This window comes from Coregonus clupeaformis, chromosome 20 (assembly GCF_020615455.1).
Source record: "Coregonus clupeaformis isolate EN_2021a chromosome 20, ASM2061545v1, whole genome shotgun sequence".
Classification (NCBI taxonomy): Eukaryota; Metazoa; Chordata; class Actinopteri; order Salmoniformes; family Salmonidae; genus Coregonus; species Coregonus clupeaformis.
In genome coordinates this window covers 50393181-50412870 of record NC_059211.1, presented here as the reverse complement: position 1 = coordinate 50412870, position 19690 = coordinate 50393181, and the positions used below count along the sequence as shown (strand labels likewise).

The 19690-nt window shown below is 48.5% G+C and overlaps 1 protein-coding gene across 1 annotated transcript; it reads right to left on the bottom strand.

The window, feature by feature from the left end:
• Positions 1-2523: 2523 nt before the first annotated feature.
• Positions 2524-17083, bottom strand: LOC121534075 (beta-1,3-galactosyltransferase 2). Its single transcript, XM_041840526.2, has 2 exons — positions 16311-17083; positions 2524-4895 (listed from the first exon to the last, which is right to left on the bottom strand). Exon 2 carries the CDS (start codon positions 4490-4492, stop codon positions 3191-3193), a length of 1302 nt encoding a protein of 433 aa, XP_041696460.1. The 5' UTR covers positions 4493-4895; positions 16311-17083; the 3' UTR covers positions 2524-3190.
• Positions 17084-19690: the final 2607 nt, after the last annotated feature.

Here is a 19690-nt window from a genome sequence, read left to right as displayed (position 1 = left end):
CCCATCCCTCTCTCCCTCCTCCTCTCCTCCCCCTCCCTCTCTCCCTCCTCCTCTCCCCCCTTTCCCCCTCCATCCTCTCCTTCTCTCTTTCTCCTCCTCTCCCTCTCTCCCTCCTCCTCTCCTCCTCTCTCCCTCCTCCTCTCCCCATCCCTCCTCTCCTCCTCTCTCCCTCCATCATCTCCTACTCTCTTCCTCCTCCTCTCCCTCTCTCCCTCCTCCTCTCCCCCCCTCCATCATCTCCTCCTCTCTTCCTCCTCCTCTCCCTCTCTCCCTCCTCCTCTCCTCCTCTCTCCCTCCTCCTCTCCCCCTCCCTCCTCTCCTCCTCTCTTCCTCCTCCTCTCCCGCTCTCCCTCCTCCTCCCCTCCTCTCTCCCTCCTCCTCTCCTCCTCTCCCCCTCCCTCCTCTCCTCCTCTCTTCCTCCTCCTCTCCCGCTCCCCCTCCTCCTCTCTCCCCAACTCCTCTACTCCTCTCTCCCTCCTCCTCTCCTCCTCTCCTCCTCTCTCCCTCCCCCTCTCCTCCTCTCTCCCTCCTTCTCTCCTCCTCTCCCCACCCCTCCTCTCCCTCTATCCCCCTTCTCTCCCCTTTTTCTCCTCTCATCCCTCTCGCTACATTTTTCTCTTCCCCTCCCCTCTTCTCCCTCTCCCCCTCTCTGCCTCTCATCATGTTTTTCGGAGGCACCGGATGCTGGTAATTTGGGCTGTGTGATTGCCTAGGCCATGGATGAATGGAAGCAGACCTGGGTCCCAATATCCTCTTGCTTTGAGCCATGACGTTCATTCTTATTAATTGAGGCTGATGAATACTTTAGGCCAGTTGAGTGTTTAATGAATTGCACCGCGCTGGAATTACATTCTTTCTCAGACGAGGTTGGTCTTTCCTGTCTCTTGTGCCGGCTTAAAGGACGGCTGCTTTTAATTGGTGCTCAGGCAGTCTGCAGATCACAGGCATCCGTCAGGGAAATATGTTTTATATCATGGTCTGTCAGATGTCTTTCTGGTGCCATAGTGTACTTTGTTTACAACAGTATATCAGGTGATCAGAAGTCTGGTACTATTGTGGTGAATTATTATTAATGAACTGTAGAGTTTAATGGACTATGAGGTAGAACTGGGTTAATCAAGAGCATAAAGTTAGAATTGTTTGTTACTGGGCCAGGAATTGTATTGGGTCATTTAATTTCACTGTGTGGGGGAGTAGAGAGGAAATCTGCCCTATGGTCAAATTGCTTGCTCTTACTTAAATCCATGGCTGTCTTATCTGATGAGAGACTGGAACTAGCTTGTGGCTTTTGTCTCTCTCTTCAAACACAGTGAAGGGAGCGGCACCAGGGTTTGGGCTAGACCTTTGTCTCCTTGGTATCTTCTTGATTGATTACAGCATGAGGGGGTGAGGTTTGTGTAATTTAGGGCTTTGTCATGTTTAAACTAAACATGAGTGTGTGTGCAAGACAGGGGAGCGAGTGATTGGTTGGAGTAATAGTTCAGCCGTCCTCAGGGACAAAGGAAGTGGGTGTGGAGTGATAAAGAACGGGAAACTGAAGAGGGAGGGATTTAGAGCTAGAAGAGTGGGGGATGATGGTATATAATGTGACGTGAGGAAAACAGAACAGGGTGCCACTCTGCAGACTGGTATCGGCTTTGTTGAAAACTTTAATAAAGTCATTTCTTGATGTAACAAAAACTCTGTAAGACCTTATTTGTAATAAAGTATAGTGGTTATTTTCCACAACACTATTAGTACAAATTATCATCAAAATTTGTGTTTTTTGTTTCAATCAGTAAAAATTGCCTGATTGATTGCATTTTATCAGCATAGCTTTACGGATCAAGTAATAAAAGGGGTTTCAAATATAATGTATCGTTATTACGTGTATAGTGCTTTGTGAACTTTGACCTTTACTTAGCTCCAAAAACAAAATTACTCAAATGTATGGCTGATTAAAACCAGACGGACAGATGCGCAATGAAGTCTGCCGATAAAACCGCTCCAGCTCGCTATGCATTAATTTAATTTGATTATTGTGTTCGTATATATGGGGGCTATTCCGTCAACCAGTTCAACCATTTCAACCAGTTCAACCGTTTATGTGTGCTCTTTTAACTGCTGACCCTGAGCAGTGGAGTGTGTAGACATCTAATACATAGCCTAACTATTACACCCTACAGAACATCTCTCAGTCATGGCCCATCTGGAGTAAACACTAAACAATCCTTCAAAAGTTATGAGTCTTCAGTTCTAATAAAATCCAAATTGACTTGGACTTTTTCATCCTTCCCTCGGGGTGAGAGAATGAGAGAATACAGTATGATACTTATTTATTTCTCTCTCATCAGTGAGTATGTTTTCACATATCCCTGTCGGATTCGGATCCTGGAGTGTTTTGACTCTATATGTGTTAAATGGATGGTGACTACGGAATGGTAAAATAAAGAGTTGTCGTATATTGGTGAATGGAAGAGGCAGCCTTAACTAAGGTGTTAGAGTTACCCAACATTACAAACAACAAAAAGAAAAAGAAACCTCAAGAATTCAATACATTTAATTGTTATTTAATTCATTGCACATTTACTGAAGCGCAGACTCCTCATATTTACTAATGTAAAGCTTTAGAAAATACAATCTCAGTCATTTCTGACAGTTGTGATGATTCTGAGTCCTTTCACCTTGGTTGTAAATACAAATATATGGCATATTGACAGGTAAACCCTTTTAATTTGTATTTTATGATCCTTGAAAAAAGGGCAGCATTACATGTCCACATCATAAATATATTCATTATTTTTTTGTAGGTAGTGGTAGTAGGTATTATTAATGTGATAGATTTATCTCTATCCCGTCCCATGTAAATACTCTTTATATTATTAATAGTTTAAAGGTCTTTGATAGAATTGGCCCAACAGTTAAAGTGAACTACCTGTTGCATAACAAAACCCCATCAACCACTGACCACTTCACTGCCCTTTTTAAAAATAGTTTTCAACAGGTTTACAATACATAACATCTCTCTCAAATAAAAAAAATAGCTTTAATCAACCGTACGCAATACCAAAAACACAGTGCTCTTTCCCAGATAGTGTATAGTGCTGAGCTCTCTTTACATGCCCTTTCAAGACCCAGCCCTTCCTCTAGTCCACTTCCTTTCATTGTCCTCTTCCTGTCCAGACCCCTTCCACATGAAGTAGAGGCATCATCACTGAGGTCTCTCTGCGTGGTACTTCCTGTGTCTATACTTCCCATTCTTCTCCTTGGCCATGTTGATGCAGGCATTGTGCTTGTTGCTCTGCAGGTGGTTCCAGTATTTGACCAGTTCGTTGGGCTGGAACTGGTGGGAGGTGATGAGGTGGCTGTACTTACAGCTGGAGTAAGACACCCTCCAGTGGTTGAAGAGGAACTCGTTGGGCGGTGGTGTGGGGTCAATGCGGAGCTTGGCCAGGCAGATGCCAACGTAAACGTCCTCCAGGTGCAGCCTCCGTATGCTCAGAGATGCCTGGTAGATCCTCTCCGCCATGTCCCCGGAGAACACGTACCCCGTCCCCGAGCAGAAAATGGGGTACCTCTCGCTAGGGTACAGCTCAGGAGGCATGTACCACTTGCTGTCCTTGTTGCGATTGGGCGCGTAGCCCCTCATCAGATAGCCAGTGAAGTAGCTCTGTCTGGGCGGGAGCTCTGGTTTCAGCAGCTTCTGGATGAGATACTCCGTGTTGACAAACATGTCACTGTCCGTCTTCATGACGTAGCGCGCTTGGGGGCAGTGGCTGGCCACCCAGTTCATGCCCATCAGGGTTTTGATGGTGAGGTTGTAGTATGTGTCTTGGTAGTCCTGCTGGATGATGTCATTGTGGACCCGGCTCTCCTCCTCGATGGCGGTCTGGGTGTATGTGTCTGAGTTCCGCCCCAAACCCAGCAGGAATAGTCGGACGAAGCTCAGGCCCATGGCCACGCTCTCGTTGCCCCACGTCTGACGGATAGCATTCCTGGCATCTGCCTGGCCTGGCTCTGCAGCGATAAGCAGCACCAGGAACGGGGTTCTGTCTCTGCACTTGAAGGGCTGGTTGAGGATGTAGCGATAGGGCTGGGCATTGAGCCTCCCTCCTACGCCCATTTCCTGCTGTAAACTGTTGTTGGCACTCATTGAGTTCTCCAGTCCTGTCACGCCCATTATGGCTCCCCCACCACCGCCACCCTCACCCTGCTGGGAGCTGATGTTGAGATGGGGCTTGGGAGGCACGTAGCCCGTCTCCCTCCACAGGCTCCGGAGGCTCAGGCTCTGGTTTGCTTCGGCCTTGGCCGTGCGGAACCCCCTGACGGTGTAGGCCAGGGGGTTGTCCCGGGGCCAGGTCCGGCCCGGCAGCCAGTCCTGGTGGCTGAAGAAAAGGAAGAGGGTGAAGAGGAGGGCCAGGGACAGGAGGCCCGCCACGTGGGTCCGGAAGAGCGAGCGCTTCACGGTCCAGGTCATCTTGATGGGGCAGTAGTGCCAACGTCTCCACTGCATGGTGAATCGGCAGGCAGGAGGAACAGGGGGCTGCTGCTGGTGCTGCTCTGGATGGCACGGTTGTGGTCACATTCGATCACGTCAAACATGTGTTTGCCAACAGCCAGAGGGTTATCTGAGCTGGCAGACGAGTGGGAGTGAACCTCCTGGCAGAGCTAGTAGTGGATGTACTGTACAAGGCCTCCTGGCAGAGCTAGCAAGGGGATACTTGAGGCTCCTCGCGGAGCCAGCAGGGGGATGCTTGGGTCCCGTGGCAGAGCTAGGACGGTGCTGACTCTGTGGCCATGGAGGCAGGTCGCAGGCTCTTCACTGACTCTGCAGACACACCCAGGATCATGCTCCAGGTCTGGGCTCCTTCAGATCAGAGATTGGAGTTGCCTCCTCAGTGGATCACCTCTCTTATCTGGGAAGAAAGAACAGAGAAACAGGCTTGGCAAATGTTCAGAACTATGCCTACTACTGTAGCCTTGTGGGGCATTGAGCCACATGTAAATTGTTTAAGTTGTTGAGATCTGACTATATTCCCATGAGGAGGAGCAAAGCTTATTTAAAATCATTCAGCTTTGATGTTGTGTTGTATCTTTGCATTTTTCTTCTATTCTTAGTGATGGATGATCAAAGTCATTCAGAATGAGTTGTCTATTCAAATATAAAACACCTCTGCTGCACTGCATGAGTAATGTACAGTATAATGCTATGGCATTCACCATGGTAGCTGCTTCAGTTGTCCTTTATTTCTGCAGATTCCTGACAGCAACAAAACCTGACACTCATTTCCACTGGCTTGTGGAAGTGCTACCCTATATGTCTGCATACTAACCATTCTGCCTTGGGTAGATTGTTAATGGATGGCGAGTTAAGACAGAGTGAATAGTGTGAGTTCTTACGTCTGGACAGTGTTAATTTCGTCAACAATAACTATGACGAAAAATATTTGTCAATGACCTATTTTTCCTGACTGTTAATTAACCTCAACTAGAAACAATGTTTACTGTCTCTTACTTTCATGGAGGATATTTTTTATTTGGTTATCATCAGAAGCTCTATTTTCCCATGTGCACTGTTATTCATTCATCTGTGTTGCAGCTCTTGCGCCGCAGTCCACAAATGCGAGTTGCAGTTGCTTTTTTCCTATGGGAAAAACAAATACTATTTGTTGAATATTAGGAGTACAGTAATACTATTTTGTAAAGCTCAAACTCTCTCCTTTTCAAGGAAACCACTGTTATTTACCCCCTTGAAGGTTATGATGGGGAGAAAATCAGAGCTGTAAATTGTTTAACCTGTAGCCAAGGCTTTATAGCCTATGTGGTTAATTATGTCTGGCATTGGTTACAATCTGCCACAATGTCAATGCTGCCAGTTAAGGTATAGGAGGGGATAGTAGGCATAGCTGGACAAGGCTATCTGAATGTGCACATGATGGAAGATAGAGGTAGTCTAAACATAAAAAAAATTATATAACAAAATGCACTATTATGTGACTAAAATATCTGTGACTAAAACTAGACAAAAATTATCCAGCGTATCCAACTAAAACGAACAAAGGATTAAATGACTAAAATGTGACTAAGACTAAAAGGTATTTTAAGACTAAAACTAAATCTAAAATAGCTGCCAAAATTAACACCGGGTCTGGATGGGCGATAGGGTGTAGATGCTGGTGGGGAAGGCAGACAGACGGATATGAATGTGTTTGTTTATGTGTGTGTTTGCGTACGTGTGAGTGTGTGTGTGTGTGTGTGTGTAACTATTTATGGTACTCCCGAGTGGCGCAGTGGTCTAAGGCACCGCAGTGCTAGCTGTGCCACTAGAGATCCTGGTTCGAATCCAGGCTCTGTCGTAGCAGGCCGCGACCCGGAGACCCATGGGGCGGCGCACAAGTCGTCCAGGGTAGGGGAGGGAATGGCCGGCAGGGATGTAGCTCAGTTGGTAGAGCGTTGTGTTTGCAACACCAGGGTTGTGTGTTCAATTCCAGTATGAAAAATAAATAAATAATGTATGCGCTCACTAACTGTAAGTCGCTCTGGATAAGAGCGTCTGCTAAATGACTAAAATGTACTGCAGATGTGTGATAGGGAGCTGTATACATGTTACTGGGGCAGCAGGTAGCTTAGTGGTTAAGAGTGTTGTGCCAGTAACCGAAAGGTCGCTGGTTCTAATCCCCGAGCCGACTAGGTGAAAAATCTGTTGATGTGCCCTTGAGCAAGGCGCTTAATCCTAATTGCTCCTGTAAGTCACTCTGGATAAGAGCTTCTGCTAAATGACTAATTATTATTATTACTGTTTACGTCTGGGTGCATGTCCATGTGCGTAGGATGTGGCTGTGTACCGGCAGCCACCTTCTGATAATTTGATATCAGTTGTGTTTTGCTTTACAGTCTCATGCCCATAGTAAAAATGGCAGTAAAACAGTAGTTACTTAATAATGACCAGCTGTTTTCATTCTTTGTGAGTCATTTGAACAACCAGTGCCATGTTCCATTCGCCATCAATTAGTTCCCTATTATGATGAATTCTTTGAAGAACCAACTACGTTGTTATTACGGTACATTATTTCTCAATAATGACCAGCTAAACAACAGCTGGACTGTAAAATAAAGCATAACTCCAGATAGCTAGACTGGTGAGGAGGGATGGTGAAAGCATAGTTAGGTGGTAGTGGGGCTAACAAGTAGCCATTGTTCCAGTAGCCTAAAAAAAGCAGGTAAACACTACCTATAACAAGGCAGTAAAATGATCCATATGTCTGGTATGTAAACTCCTTAGGGCTTGTGGACTGGTGATGATGGAGGTTGAATGGGATGGTAGGAAGGTAGGGGGGCCTTTTGCATATCATCAGCCGGGTCTAATGCCAGGGGTGGAAGTATAAATTGCAGGTTTGCACAACATGACGCTGGCTAACACTACTCTGAGCTGCTCTGGTGAGCGTGTGCCATCAGCCCCCCGCCGCTCCGCGCCTCGCCAGCCGGGGAGGAGACTCATCTGTCAAAATGAATCTTCTGGGTCCAGCAAGTAGTGCTGCAGGAGCCCCAGCCAGCCGCCGGCAATAACAGCCTTCACCCGCCATTCACCTTCCACCTCCAGCTTGTCAATACCTCGCCTGCCTGCCTCTCTGCCTGCCTGGAGAGAGGCCACCCTGCCTGCCTCTCTCTCTCTGTACACACGTACACACACACACACACACACACACACACGTGCTGACAGATATTGGCAGGCTGAGGCTCCTTTCTCTCCATTTAATTGTGACACAAACAGCTCAGTTTCTTTCTGACTTCCTTTTGGTTTGTTTATTAGCGGTCTTTGTGTTCTGCCACATCGCAAAAACTGTGAGAGAGAGACAGCGAGAAAGAGAGAGAGAGAAAATTTGACGAGGTGTTAATGAAGGAGTCAGGCGCAGGAGGTAAAATACCGACGTGCGGCTCCAGCAGTGCGTCGACCCCGGCCTCGGGGACGGCCAGGAGGACGCGGAGCAGGGCGAGTCGGATGGCAACGGTGGAAATCCCTCAACAGGGAGGAATCGAGGATGTCCCGCCTTGGGACCCAGCACCGTTCCTCCGGACCGTACCCCTCCCACTCCACGAGATACTGAAGGCCCTCCACCCGACACCTCGAATCTAGGATGGAACGGACCAAGTACGCCGGGGCCCCCTCAATGTCCAGAGGAGGTGGAGGAACCTCCCGTACCTCAGACTCCTGGAGCGGACCAGCTACCACCGGCCTGAGGAGAGACACATGAAACGAGGGGTTAATACGGTAATCAGGGGGGAGTAACAACCTGTATGTCACCTCGTTTATTCTCCTCAGGACATTAAACGGCCCCACAAACCGCGGGCTCAGCTTCCGGCAGGGCAGGCGGAGGGGCGGATTCCGGGTCGATAGCCAGACCCGTTCCCCGGTACGAACACCGGGGCCTCCCTGCGGTGGCGGTCAGCGTTGGCCTTCTGACGACGCACGGCGCGCTGGAGGCGAACGTGGGCAGCGTCCCAAGTCTCCTCCGCGCACCGAAACCAGTCATCCAGCGCGGGAGCCCAGGTCTGGCTCTGGTGCCACGGTGCCAGGACCGGTTGGTAACCCAAAACACATTGGAAGGGTGTTAGGTTAGTGGAGGAGTGGCGGAGAGAGTTCTGAGCATATTCTGCCCACGGCAGGAAAACCGACCACTCCCCCGGCCGGTCCTGACAATAGGTCCGCAGGAACCTACCCACATCTTGATTCACCCTTTCCACTTGCCCATTGCTCTCGGGGTGAAAACCAGAGGTCAGGCTGACCGAGACCCCCAGACGTTCCATGAACGCCTTCCAGACTCTAGACGTGAACTGGGGACCTCCGTCGGACACTATATCCTCTGGTACCCCGTAGTGCCGGAATACGTGAGTAAAAAGAGCCTTCGCAGTTTGTAGGGCCGTGGGGAGACCGGACAGAGGAAGGAGGCGGCAGGACTTTGAAAAGCGGTCCACAACGACCAGGATAGTGGTGTTACCTTGGAAGGGGGGAAGATCAGTGAGAAAATCAATACTCAGGTGAGACCATGGTCGTTGTGGAACTGGTATAGGTTGTAGCTTACCCGCTGGAAGGTGCCTAGGTGCCATACTCTGGGCGCACACTGAGCATGAGGAAACATACACCCTCACATCCTTAGCCAAGGTAGGCCACCAGTAGTTCTCGGTCAGGCAGCGCATTGTACGACCGATACCTGGATGACCAGAGGAGGGTGACGTGTGTGCCCAGTAGATCAAACGATCACGGATAAGCGCAGGCACGTACTGCTGCCCAGCTGGACACTGCTGTGGAGATGGATCTGTGCGCAATGCCTGCGCTAAATCTGCGTCCATCGCCCATACTACCGGCGCCACAATGCATGAGGCCAGGAGTATGGGGGTGTTGTCTCTGGGCCTCTCCTCTGTGTCATTCCTTCACGTTCTTCATACCCAGAATGTATGAGAGTGTGAAATCAAACCGGGTGAAGAAGAGGGCCCACCTGGCCTGGTGAGGATTCAGCCTCCTCGCTGCCCGAATGTACTCCAGGTTATGGTGGTCTGTCCATACGAGGAAAGGGTGTTTCGCCCCTTCGAGCCAATGTCTCCACACCGTCAAAGCTCGGACAACAGCCAGCAGCTCCCGATCACCAATGCCGTAGTTCTGCTCCGCCGAGCTGAGCTTCTTAGAAAAGAAGGCACAGGGGCGGAGCTTGGGTGGCGTGCCCGAGCGTTGGGATAAGACAGCTCCTATCCCTACCTCGGATGCATCCACCTCCACTACGAACGGTAGTGATGGATCGGGGTGAGCCAGTACCGGGGCTGAGGTGAACAGACCCCGCAATCTACTGAAGGCCAAATCAGCCTCAGCAGACCAGCGGAGCCGGGATGGCCCACCCTTCAACAAGGAGGTAATGGGAGCTGCAACCTTGCCAAAGCCTCAAATAAACCTTCGATAGTAGTTGGCAAAGCCAAGGAAGTGCTGCACCTCCTTTACCGTGGTTGGAGTCGGCAAATTACGCACGGCTGCAATGCGGTCTCCCTCCATCTCCACACCTGTGGTGGTAATGCAATATCCGAGGAAGGACATTGACTGCTGAAAAAACTCACACTTCTCTGCCTTGGCATGTCCCGAAACACCTTGTTCACAATGGACTAGAAAACGGATGGAGCATTCATCAAACCGTAGGGCATCACCAGGTATTGATAATGCCCCGAGGTTGTGCTGAATGCTGTTTTCCACTCATCCCCTTCCCAAATTCGGACCAGGTTGTAGGCACTCCTGAGGTCCAATTTGGTGAAAAAACGGGCCCCATGCATTGACTCAATCACTGAAGGAATGAGGGGAAGAGGATAACTAAATCGGACCGTCACATTATTCAGTGGTCGATAATCAATGCACGGGCTTAAACCGCCATCTTTCTTCTTCACAAAGAAGAAACTCGAGGAGGCAGGTGAAGTGGAGGGACGTATATACCCCTGGCGCAGGGACTCGTGACGTATATTTCCATAGCCTCCGTTTCAGCCTGCGACAGGGGATACACATGACTCCTGGGAGGTACAGCGTCTACCCGAAGGTTTATCGCGCAATCCACCTCCTGATGAGGTGGTAATTTAGTCACTTGCGTCTTGGAAAACGTGAGCGCCAGATCATGGTATTCGGGGGGAATGCGCACGATGGGGGTACCGTCTGGACTTTCCACCGTGGTCGCACCAACGGAAACACCTAGACACCTACCTGGACACTCACGCGACCACCCCGTAAGAACCCTCTGCGGCCATGAGAAATTGGGGTTTTGAAGGGCTAACCACGGGATACCCAAGACTACAGGGTAAGCAGGAGACTCAATAATCATAAAGGTGATCTGCTCAACGTGCATCTCCTGCGTAATCATGGTGACTGGTACCGTAACTTCCTTAACCAACCCGGACCCTAATGGTCGACTATCAAGTGCTCTGATGGGGAGTGGAATGGTTAGGGGGACCAATGAAATGCCTTGACGGTGTGCAAATGCCCTGTCCATAAAATTCCCAGCTGCGCCTGAATCGACTAGCGCCTTACACTGGGAACCTACCAAGTGATCGGGAAAGGAGATAGATAAAGTACAGTGCACCGCAAAGGGCTCTGAACACGTTTGGGTGTTCGTTACCTGGGGTGATGCGTGAGTACCCTGCCTACCGTCTCCAGACCCAAAAGAACGTTGACTGCGACGTGAGGTGGATTGTCCCTTCGTGCCACCAGAGTGGCACTGTCACTGTCCTCCTGTGCTCTCTCTACCGGCGTCGTCCCCCAGCTCCATCTGCTCGGGGTCAGAGTCGTCCGGAGTGGGAACGGGCAGACCCCTACCAGGACGTCCTCTGGCTGCTAGCAGATTGTCCAGCCAGATGGCCATGTCTACCAGTTGGGAGAACGATAGCATGGCATCCCGGCAGTCTAGCTCCTGTCGGACGTCCTCCCTTAGGTGGCACCGGAAATGGTTGATCAGGGCCCGCTCGTTCCACCCAGACCCCGCTGCCAGCGTCTGGAACTCCACCGCGTAGTCCTGAGTGGTCCTCGTCCCCTGCCTCAGATGAACCAGTCGTTCGCCCGCCTCTCGACCCTCAGGCGGATGATCAAAAACGGCCCGAAAGAGGCGAGCAAACTCCCCGTAGTTCTCCAACGCGGAACCTCCCTCGTTCCACACCGCGTTGGCCCACTCCAGGGCAGGAAACGAGGACGGATACCTTCTCCCGCTCCCGGGGCACCGGCCTGATGCTGGAGAAATACAACTCCAGTTGGAGTAGGAATCCTTTACATCGAGCTGCTATCCCATCAAATGCCGGTGGCCAGGGGCTGGGGTGTAGGTGGCTGGATCCGGTTGACCAGCTGGTCTCGATAGATCGGATCTTCTCCTCTCCAGGCATTCTACCACCTGAAGAACCCGATCCATCGCTTCCCCCAACCTGGCCAATATCAAGGAATGCTTCTGGACCCTTGACACAACTCCAGGCATGCGGTCTTCTCCTGCTGACTCCATATCAGATCAGGTGAGTGTTTCTGTGACGAGGTGTGAATGAAGTGTCAGGCGCAGGAGGTAAAATACCGAAGTCCAGAGTTGAATTCGTTTACATTTTAGTCATTTAGCAGACGCTCTTATCCAGAGCGACTTACAGTTAGTGAATACATTTTTATTTAATTTTGATACTGGCCCCCCCGTGGGAATCGAACCCACAACCCTGGCGTTGCAAACACCATGCTCTATCAACTGAGCTACATCCCTGCCGGCCATTACCCTCCCCTACCCTGGACAACGCTGGGCCAATTGTGTGCCGCCCACGAGTCTCCCGGTCGCGGCCGGCTGCGACAGAGCCTGGATTCGAACCAGGATCTCTAGTGGCACAGTTAGCACTGCCTTAGACCACTGCGCCACTCAGGAGTCTTTAGTTTACATAAATCAAACGCCCCAAGCGTCAAAAAACGAAACTATACAAGGGAAAACATTCACCTTCGCAATAACACAGTGAAATGTAGCTCAACCGAGCTACACGCTCTCACAACAAACAATCACTCACAAAGACAAGGGGAACAGAGGGAACACTTATACACATACTAATTAGGGGAATGAGCACCAGGTGTGTGTGATTGACAAGACATGACAAGTGGAGTGATGAGAATGGGATCGGCAGTAGCTAGTACTCCGGTGACGACGAACACCGAAGCCTGCCCGAACCAGGAGGGGGGGCAGCCTCGGCGGAAGTCGTGACCAAAATGCCAACCACACTCATCCCAATTTTCATTTTCTTGGAATGTTTGCCCATTCATCACGACAACTAGGTGGGATGGGAGCACGCTAACCTTTTCAGCAGAATGTGCATACCCTGCGCAGGCAATTACAGCAGAATGAGTGGGGGGCCAAGGCTGGCTTTGCTTTAAAGGTTAACAGACTTTACATCAGAGCAAATCCAATGCTCCAAAGGTTTCTGTTGTCGCCTATACATGGATCTAATTATCAGGAGTCTAATGCAGAGAGCACACACATACTGGGACACACACACACACACACACACACACACTCTATCCCTAGGAGAGGTGATGTTGACATGTTGTATGTGGTATGTGGTATGGCTACACTGTTGTCTAAATCAGGTGACAATTTCACACCGTCGGATCAGGCACCAGGCAGACATCCCTTTTAGTAGTATTACAGTGATTCTGCTGAACGTGGCACTTCATTCATTTCATTTATTTCCTTGCCTCCCATCATGGTCACTTCCACGCTAGCCAATTAGTTACAGTGGTGCTAATTGAGGCCCCAGTTATTCCACTGCTGTCAATAATCTCAAAAATGAAAATAATCCAGCTAGTGACTGACACGCCTCAAATCACACCTAGCTTGATGCTAGACACCATTCAATGGTGACATGGAATGAAATACCAGAGCCTAAATGTCAAAATATTCTATATTTAGTTTTTATTTTCTTGGACAGTCAAAACCGAGTTCAAAGATTAACATTGTACACAAGTCTTCCATCGTATCAAAAGTTTGTAGTGTAACATGTTGACGGTGAGTTATTACAACAGCCATCACTAGCCGACTACCCGTCCAGTACTCTGCCCTGCATCTTGAGACTAATGCCCCATGTATATAGAGTCACCTCATATTCTGTTTCTATACTGTTGTTTCCTCCCTGTGTATGTAGATCAGGGATGGGCAACTCCAAACCTCAAGGGCCTGATTGGTGTCACACTTTCCCCCCAACCCTATAGCTAACACATCTGAATAAATCAATTGCATTGTAAACTGAAGACCTTGCTTAGTTGATTATTGGAGTCAGGTATGTTAGCAGGAGCTGGGGCAAAAGTATTTCAGCAATCAGGCCCCCGAGGAGTTGGCCATCCTTGATCTATATACTGTATTCATAGCTCATCCTAATATACCTACTGCTGTACATACCATTTTCTTTCCAAACTATATACTGTCTATACACACACCAGGTATTTATATTCTGGATTCTGACACATGCTCACTGTAATAGATCTACTCTGGGTTGTTATTTCTTGATTTCTTGCCTTGATAATTGTTTTGATTATTTGTGTATTTGTATTGTATTTGTAAGACATTCTACTGCACTGTTGGAGCTAGTAACATAAGCATTTCACTGCACCTGCTATAACACTTGCAAATATGTGTACCCGACCAATAAACTTTGATTTGATTTGATAACTGCAAGCCTCGACAGAGTATCGATCGCTCTTTGTTTCATAGTTGTCATTGGCACTCTGTCAAAGGCCTTCTGATATTTAATACGGTGCTGCGTGCTTTTTGTTTATAGAGGCCAAAACAAAGATGTTGGCAAAACAAAGGTCTCTGGATGGTAATGTTTTATTTGACTAAACATAGGACAGTATACCAGACAGATGCTGCTGAAATCTGCCCAGCTGATCATTCAACTAGACTGGGATTTGTTTTTAAGACACAAATCCTACTATTCGCAGGTACATGAACCATATTTGTTTTGATAAAGCATTCTCACGAATCTCCAATATGTGTCCAAGTTAAGGCCTAGATTAAATCAGATCAGAAGTTAACTGGCGATAGCCGACTCCCGCATAGCTGATGTTTGGGTGGTGTCTGAGAGGGAACTGTGTTGGAGCTGTCAAATCCAACAAGATCTAATAGTTTCCTTTCAAAATCCGACATATTATGGATGAACATCTATTTTTGATGATTCATTCAGCGTGGTTATAGGGTTAATTTTGCATGGTTACAGGGTTAAAACAGAAACAACTCAAAGGTTAACAGTTTAGGTATTCATTCTGGTTTCCTTCCTTCCTGTGTGTGTGTGTGTGTGTGTGTGTGTGTGTGTGTGTGTGTGTGTGTGTGTGTGTGTGGGTGTTGCTGCTCCAGAACGGGTCTAAAGTAATTAGTGAAATCTCATGCTGTACCCTCAGACTCCTTCGCTCTCACATATAAAGGCTTTGATTTTAATCTGTTGTCATGGCTATAAATAACATAGCGGCTTGTTATTACCATCATCTGTATAGAGCTGAGCAACCTTTACAGCAATGTTCAAATATTGTAAGCCTATTGGAGACGTCCCACTGGGCACAGACGTCAATTTAATGTCTATTCCACATCATTTCTTTGAAATGACGTGGAAATAACGTTGATTCAACCAGTGTGTGCCCAGTGGGGTGTATTTGAGTCTGATTGAATTTACTCAACTTCCTTTGTAGTTTTCCATTCTGTCCTCTGCCAGTTGAGTTCTCAGTTTCCTGTTTAGCTATTCACATTTTTTTTTATTACATGTCCTGGGAATTGCAGGTTAGTGCTTCATTCAGAGTGGGTATTCTTTTTATACGGGGTGCTGGTAAATGTACACCTTAACTCTCTTTCCCCACTCAATGGACCTGGAGGATCTGGTGAAGATATCTCTCTCTCTCTCTCTCTGGATAGACAGGGATGTGAGTGGGTTAATGTTACTGGATAGACAGGGTTGTAAATGGGTTAATGTTACTGGATAGACAGGGTGTTTCTACACTTCATGACCTAGGCGCTGGTCAAATCTAGGCCAGGCCACCCGAGCCCCCCTGCACACAAACCCTTATCTAATGTACTCACCGCCATATCGGATGCCTGCTTATCAAATCATATTCAGCCGTAGCAACTCAGAGGCATTTTGTGATACTGTATTAGTAGTTGTGAGTTATACAGCAAACCCTCAGAATGGGTGACGCTTGGTAAGAATCGTGTGAATAAAAGAGAATACGTGATTTGAGTTGGATTGTATTCTGGGCAATGCTATGCAGGTGAAGCTGCTGTGTTGGGTTGTGTGTATCTTATTAGTTAAACTGCTGGGTTGGGTTGTGTGTATCTTATTAGTTAAACTGCTGTGTTGGGTTGTGTGTGCTTCTTTCATGAAATGCTTTAAAAATGAGATCCTATCAAAGTTTCATAGTCCAGGGGGCCGCCCCATGAAGAGCTAAACCCAATGCATTTTAAATATCCACCTCAGCAATTAGCTTTCCCTAAGCATCTGGGCTGGTGTGCCAACTTCCCAGTCAGTGGGATGGACATGATGCATGGGGTTAGAGCCAGTGTTAATTGAATTGGATCAATGAGATCTGCCCGGCGTGCCAGCATCAATCATTGGATCAGCCAGGTAATGTTTTTGAGAGGTCTGAGAGGTCTGGAAACAACAGAGCTGCAAGCCTGGCTATGCTGAGGGAAGAGGATGGATGGATGTATGGGAGAGAGAGAGAGGAGGATGGGACAGAGACAGGCGGATGATGGACAGAGGAGACTTGATGGGGGGAGGTTGAGTGCCAGAGCTGATGAGACATGTAGTACTGTACATACCTCCTCCTGCAGCTGGCAGATGGACTGTGTGATCGCTGGTGCCGTCTGTCGGCACACTCGGCACGCCATCACTGCTCCTCTTCTCTGGAATCTGGGGTAATGTCCTCTTCCACCCTGTCCGCCTAATCACACAACGCACATCTCCCTCGTCCGGGGCTGGATGGATTATTGTTGGCGTAACATCCGTCCATCTGTCACAGCGCATTCCACAGTCTCCATCATCTCCTCTCTCCCTCTGCGTCACCAAGCCTTTAGGTTTAGGGCTCTTTCTCTACTCTCTCCCTCCTCCCTTTTTCTCTTCTTGATCCTTAGTCTCAGTTATGCACTATAGCCCCCCCCTCTCTTTACCTATCTCTCCAACGGTCTCTCTCTCTCTCTGTTTCTCTTCCTCTCCCCACTTCCCTTTTGCAATGTGTCCGAAAATAAAACTGAATCCTTCACCTTGCCTTGTGCTTTCTCTTCTCTGCTCCTGTGTGCATGTCTTCTGTTCTGCTGAAAGAAAGCAGTAAGAGACAGCAGAGCTGTGGTGATAGTGCTGTGGCTAGTCCTGCATGTTGCTAGGCAGTCTGACGGAGAGAGACAGTGAGGGAGGGAGGGTACAAATAGAACCCCCTCCACTCAGGGTTTCTGAGAATGGCTGCAGTAGAACACGAGTCTTGAGGAGAAAACACTCCTCCCTCTCGCTGTCTTCCTCCCTCTTTCTCTTCCTCCCTCTTTCTCTTCCTCTCCCTCTCTCTGTCCAGCTCCTCTCCTCTCGGCTGGGCTTCGTTGTTTTGCAGCGGGAGGACGAGCAGCCGCTGTAGTGTGGAGGCAGAGGAAGGGGGGATCCCACGTGACCCACTTAGATTCACCCCCCTCCTCTCCCTCCTCCCCTTACCAACACATCCCCCTTTCTCTGAGAGAAAAAAAAAGGATTTAACTGTTTGGGCTTGGTGGATGGAGAGAGTGAGAACGAGAGAAGGGCCAGTGGTTTCTGGTTTTATGATTACAGATGTGGTGTTCAGTGTTGTGCAACCTTTGAGGGTCTTGTAAAATATGAAAGAAAAACCGGAACATGGTTGAATGTATACGCTGTGTTAATTACTAGTCAATGAACAATGAACTCTTTGTTGGGTTTGTTTGTGATATTTCCATATATCCCTATCCTTCAGATGACACAGACCTAAGGGATTCAGACAGTTCCATATGTTTATGCATAGTACATGAGGTTAGAATAATCAGGCTAGAATGCTGGAATACAAAGGGGGTTCATGTACTGTGGTATGGACAGTTGCTCTGAGAAAGGGGTTCCTGTACTGTGGTATGGACTGTTGCTCTGAGAAAGGGGTTTCCTGTACTGTGGTATGGACTGTTGCTCTGAGAAAGGGGTTTCCTGTACTGTGGTATGGACTGTTGCTCTGAGAAAGGGGTTTCCTGTACTGTGGTATGGACTGTTGCTCTGAGAAAGGGGTTTCCTGTACTGTGGTATGGACTGTTGCTCTGAGAAAGGGGTTTCCTGTACTGTGGTATGGACTGTTGCTCTGAGAAAGGGGTTTCCTGTACTGTGCTATGGACTGTTACTCTGAGAAAGGGGTTCCTGGACTGTGGTGTGGACAGTTGCACTAAGAAAGGGGTTTCCTGGACTGTGGTATGGACTGTTGCTCTGAGAAAGGGGTTTCCTGTACTGTGGTATGGACTGTTGCTCTGAGAAAGGGGTTTCCTGTACTGTGCTATGGACTGTTACTCTGAGAAAGGGGTTCCTGGACTGTGGTGTGGACAGTTGCACTAAGAAAGGGGTTTCCTGGACTGTGGTATGGACTGTTGCTCTGAGAAAGGGGTTTCCTGGACTGTGGTATGGACTGTTAATCTGAGAAAGGTAAGAGCGTTGTGCCAGTAACCGAAAGTCGCTGGTTCTAATCCCTGAGCCGACTAGGTGAAAAATCTGTCGATGTGCCCTTGAGCAAGGCACTTAACCCTAATTGCTCCTGTAAGTCGCTCTGGATAAGAGCGTCTGCTAAATGACTAAAAATGTAAAATGTAAAGGCATTTCCTGGACTGTGGTATGGACTGTTGCTCTGAGAAAGGGGTTTCCTGTACTGTGGTATGGACTGTTGCTCTGAGAAAGGGGTTTCCTGTACTGTGGTATGGACTGTTGCTCTGAGAAAGGGATTTCCTGTACTGTGGTATGGACTGTTGCTCTGAGAAAGGGGTTTCCTGGACTGTGGTATGGACTGTTGCTCTGAGAAAGGGATTTCCTGTACTGTGGTATGGACTGTTGCTCTGAGAAAGGGGTTTCCTGTACTGTGGTATGGACTGTTGCTCTGAGAAAGGGGTTTCCTGTACTGTGGCATGGACTGTTGCTCTGAGAAAGGGGTTTCCTGGACTGTGGTATGGACTGTTGCTCTGAGAAAGGGGTTTCCTGTACTGTGGTATGGACTGTTGCTCTGAGAAAGGGGTTTCCTGTACTGTGGTATGGACTGTTGCTCTGAGAAAGGGGTTCCTGGACTGTGGTAAGACTATTGCTCTGAGAAAGGGGTTCCTGTACTGTGGTATGGACTGTTGCTCTGAGAAAGGGGTTTCCTGTACTGTGGTATGGACTGTTGCTCTGAGAAAGGGGTTTCCTGTACTGTGGTATGAACTGTTGCTCTGAGAAAGGGGTTTCCTGTACTGTGGCATGGACTGTTGCTCTGAGAAAGGGGTTTCCTGGACTGTGGTATGGACTGTTGCTCTGAGAAAGGGGTTTCCTGTACTGTGGTATGGACTGTTGCTCTGAGAAAGGGGTTTCCTGTACTGTGGTATGGACTGTTGCTCTGAGAAAGGGGTTCCTGGACTGTGGTAAGACTATTGCTCTGAGAAAGGGGTTCCTGTACTGTGGTATGGACTGTTGCTCTGAGAAAGGGGTTTCCTGTACTGTGGTATGGACTGTTGCTCTGAGAAAGGGGTTTCCTGTACTGTGGTATGGAATGATGCTCTGAGAAAGGGGTTTCCTGGACTGTGGTATGGACTGTTGCTCTGAGAAAGGGGTTTCCTGTACTGTGGTATGGACTGTTGCTCTGAGAAAGGGGTTTCCTATACTGTGGTATGGACTGTTGCTCTGAGAAAGGGGTTTCCTGTACTGTGGTATGGACTGTTGCTCTGAGAAAGGGGTTTCCTGTACTGTGGTATGGACTGTTGCTCTGAGAAAGGGGTTCCTGTACTGTGGTATGGACTGTTGCTCTGAGAAAGGGGTTTCCTGTACTGTGGTATGGACTGTTGCTCTGAGAAAGGGGTTTCCTGTACTTTGGTATGGACTGTTGCTCTGAGAAAGGGGTTTCCTGTACTGTGGTATGGACTGTTGCTCTGAGAAAGGGGTTCCTGGACTGTGGTAAGACTATTGCTCTGAGAAAGGGGTTCCTGTACTG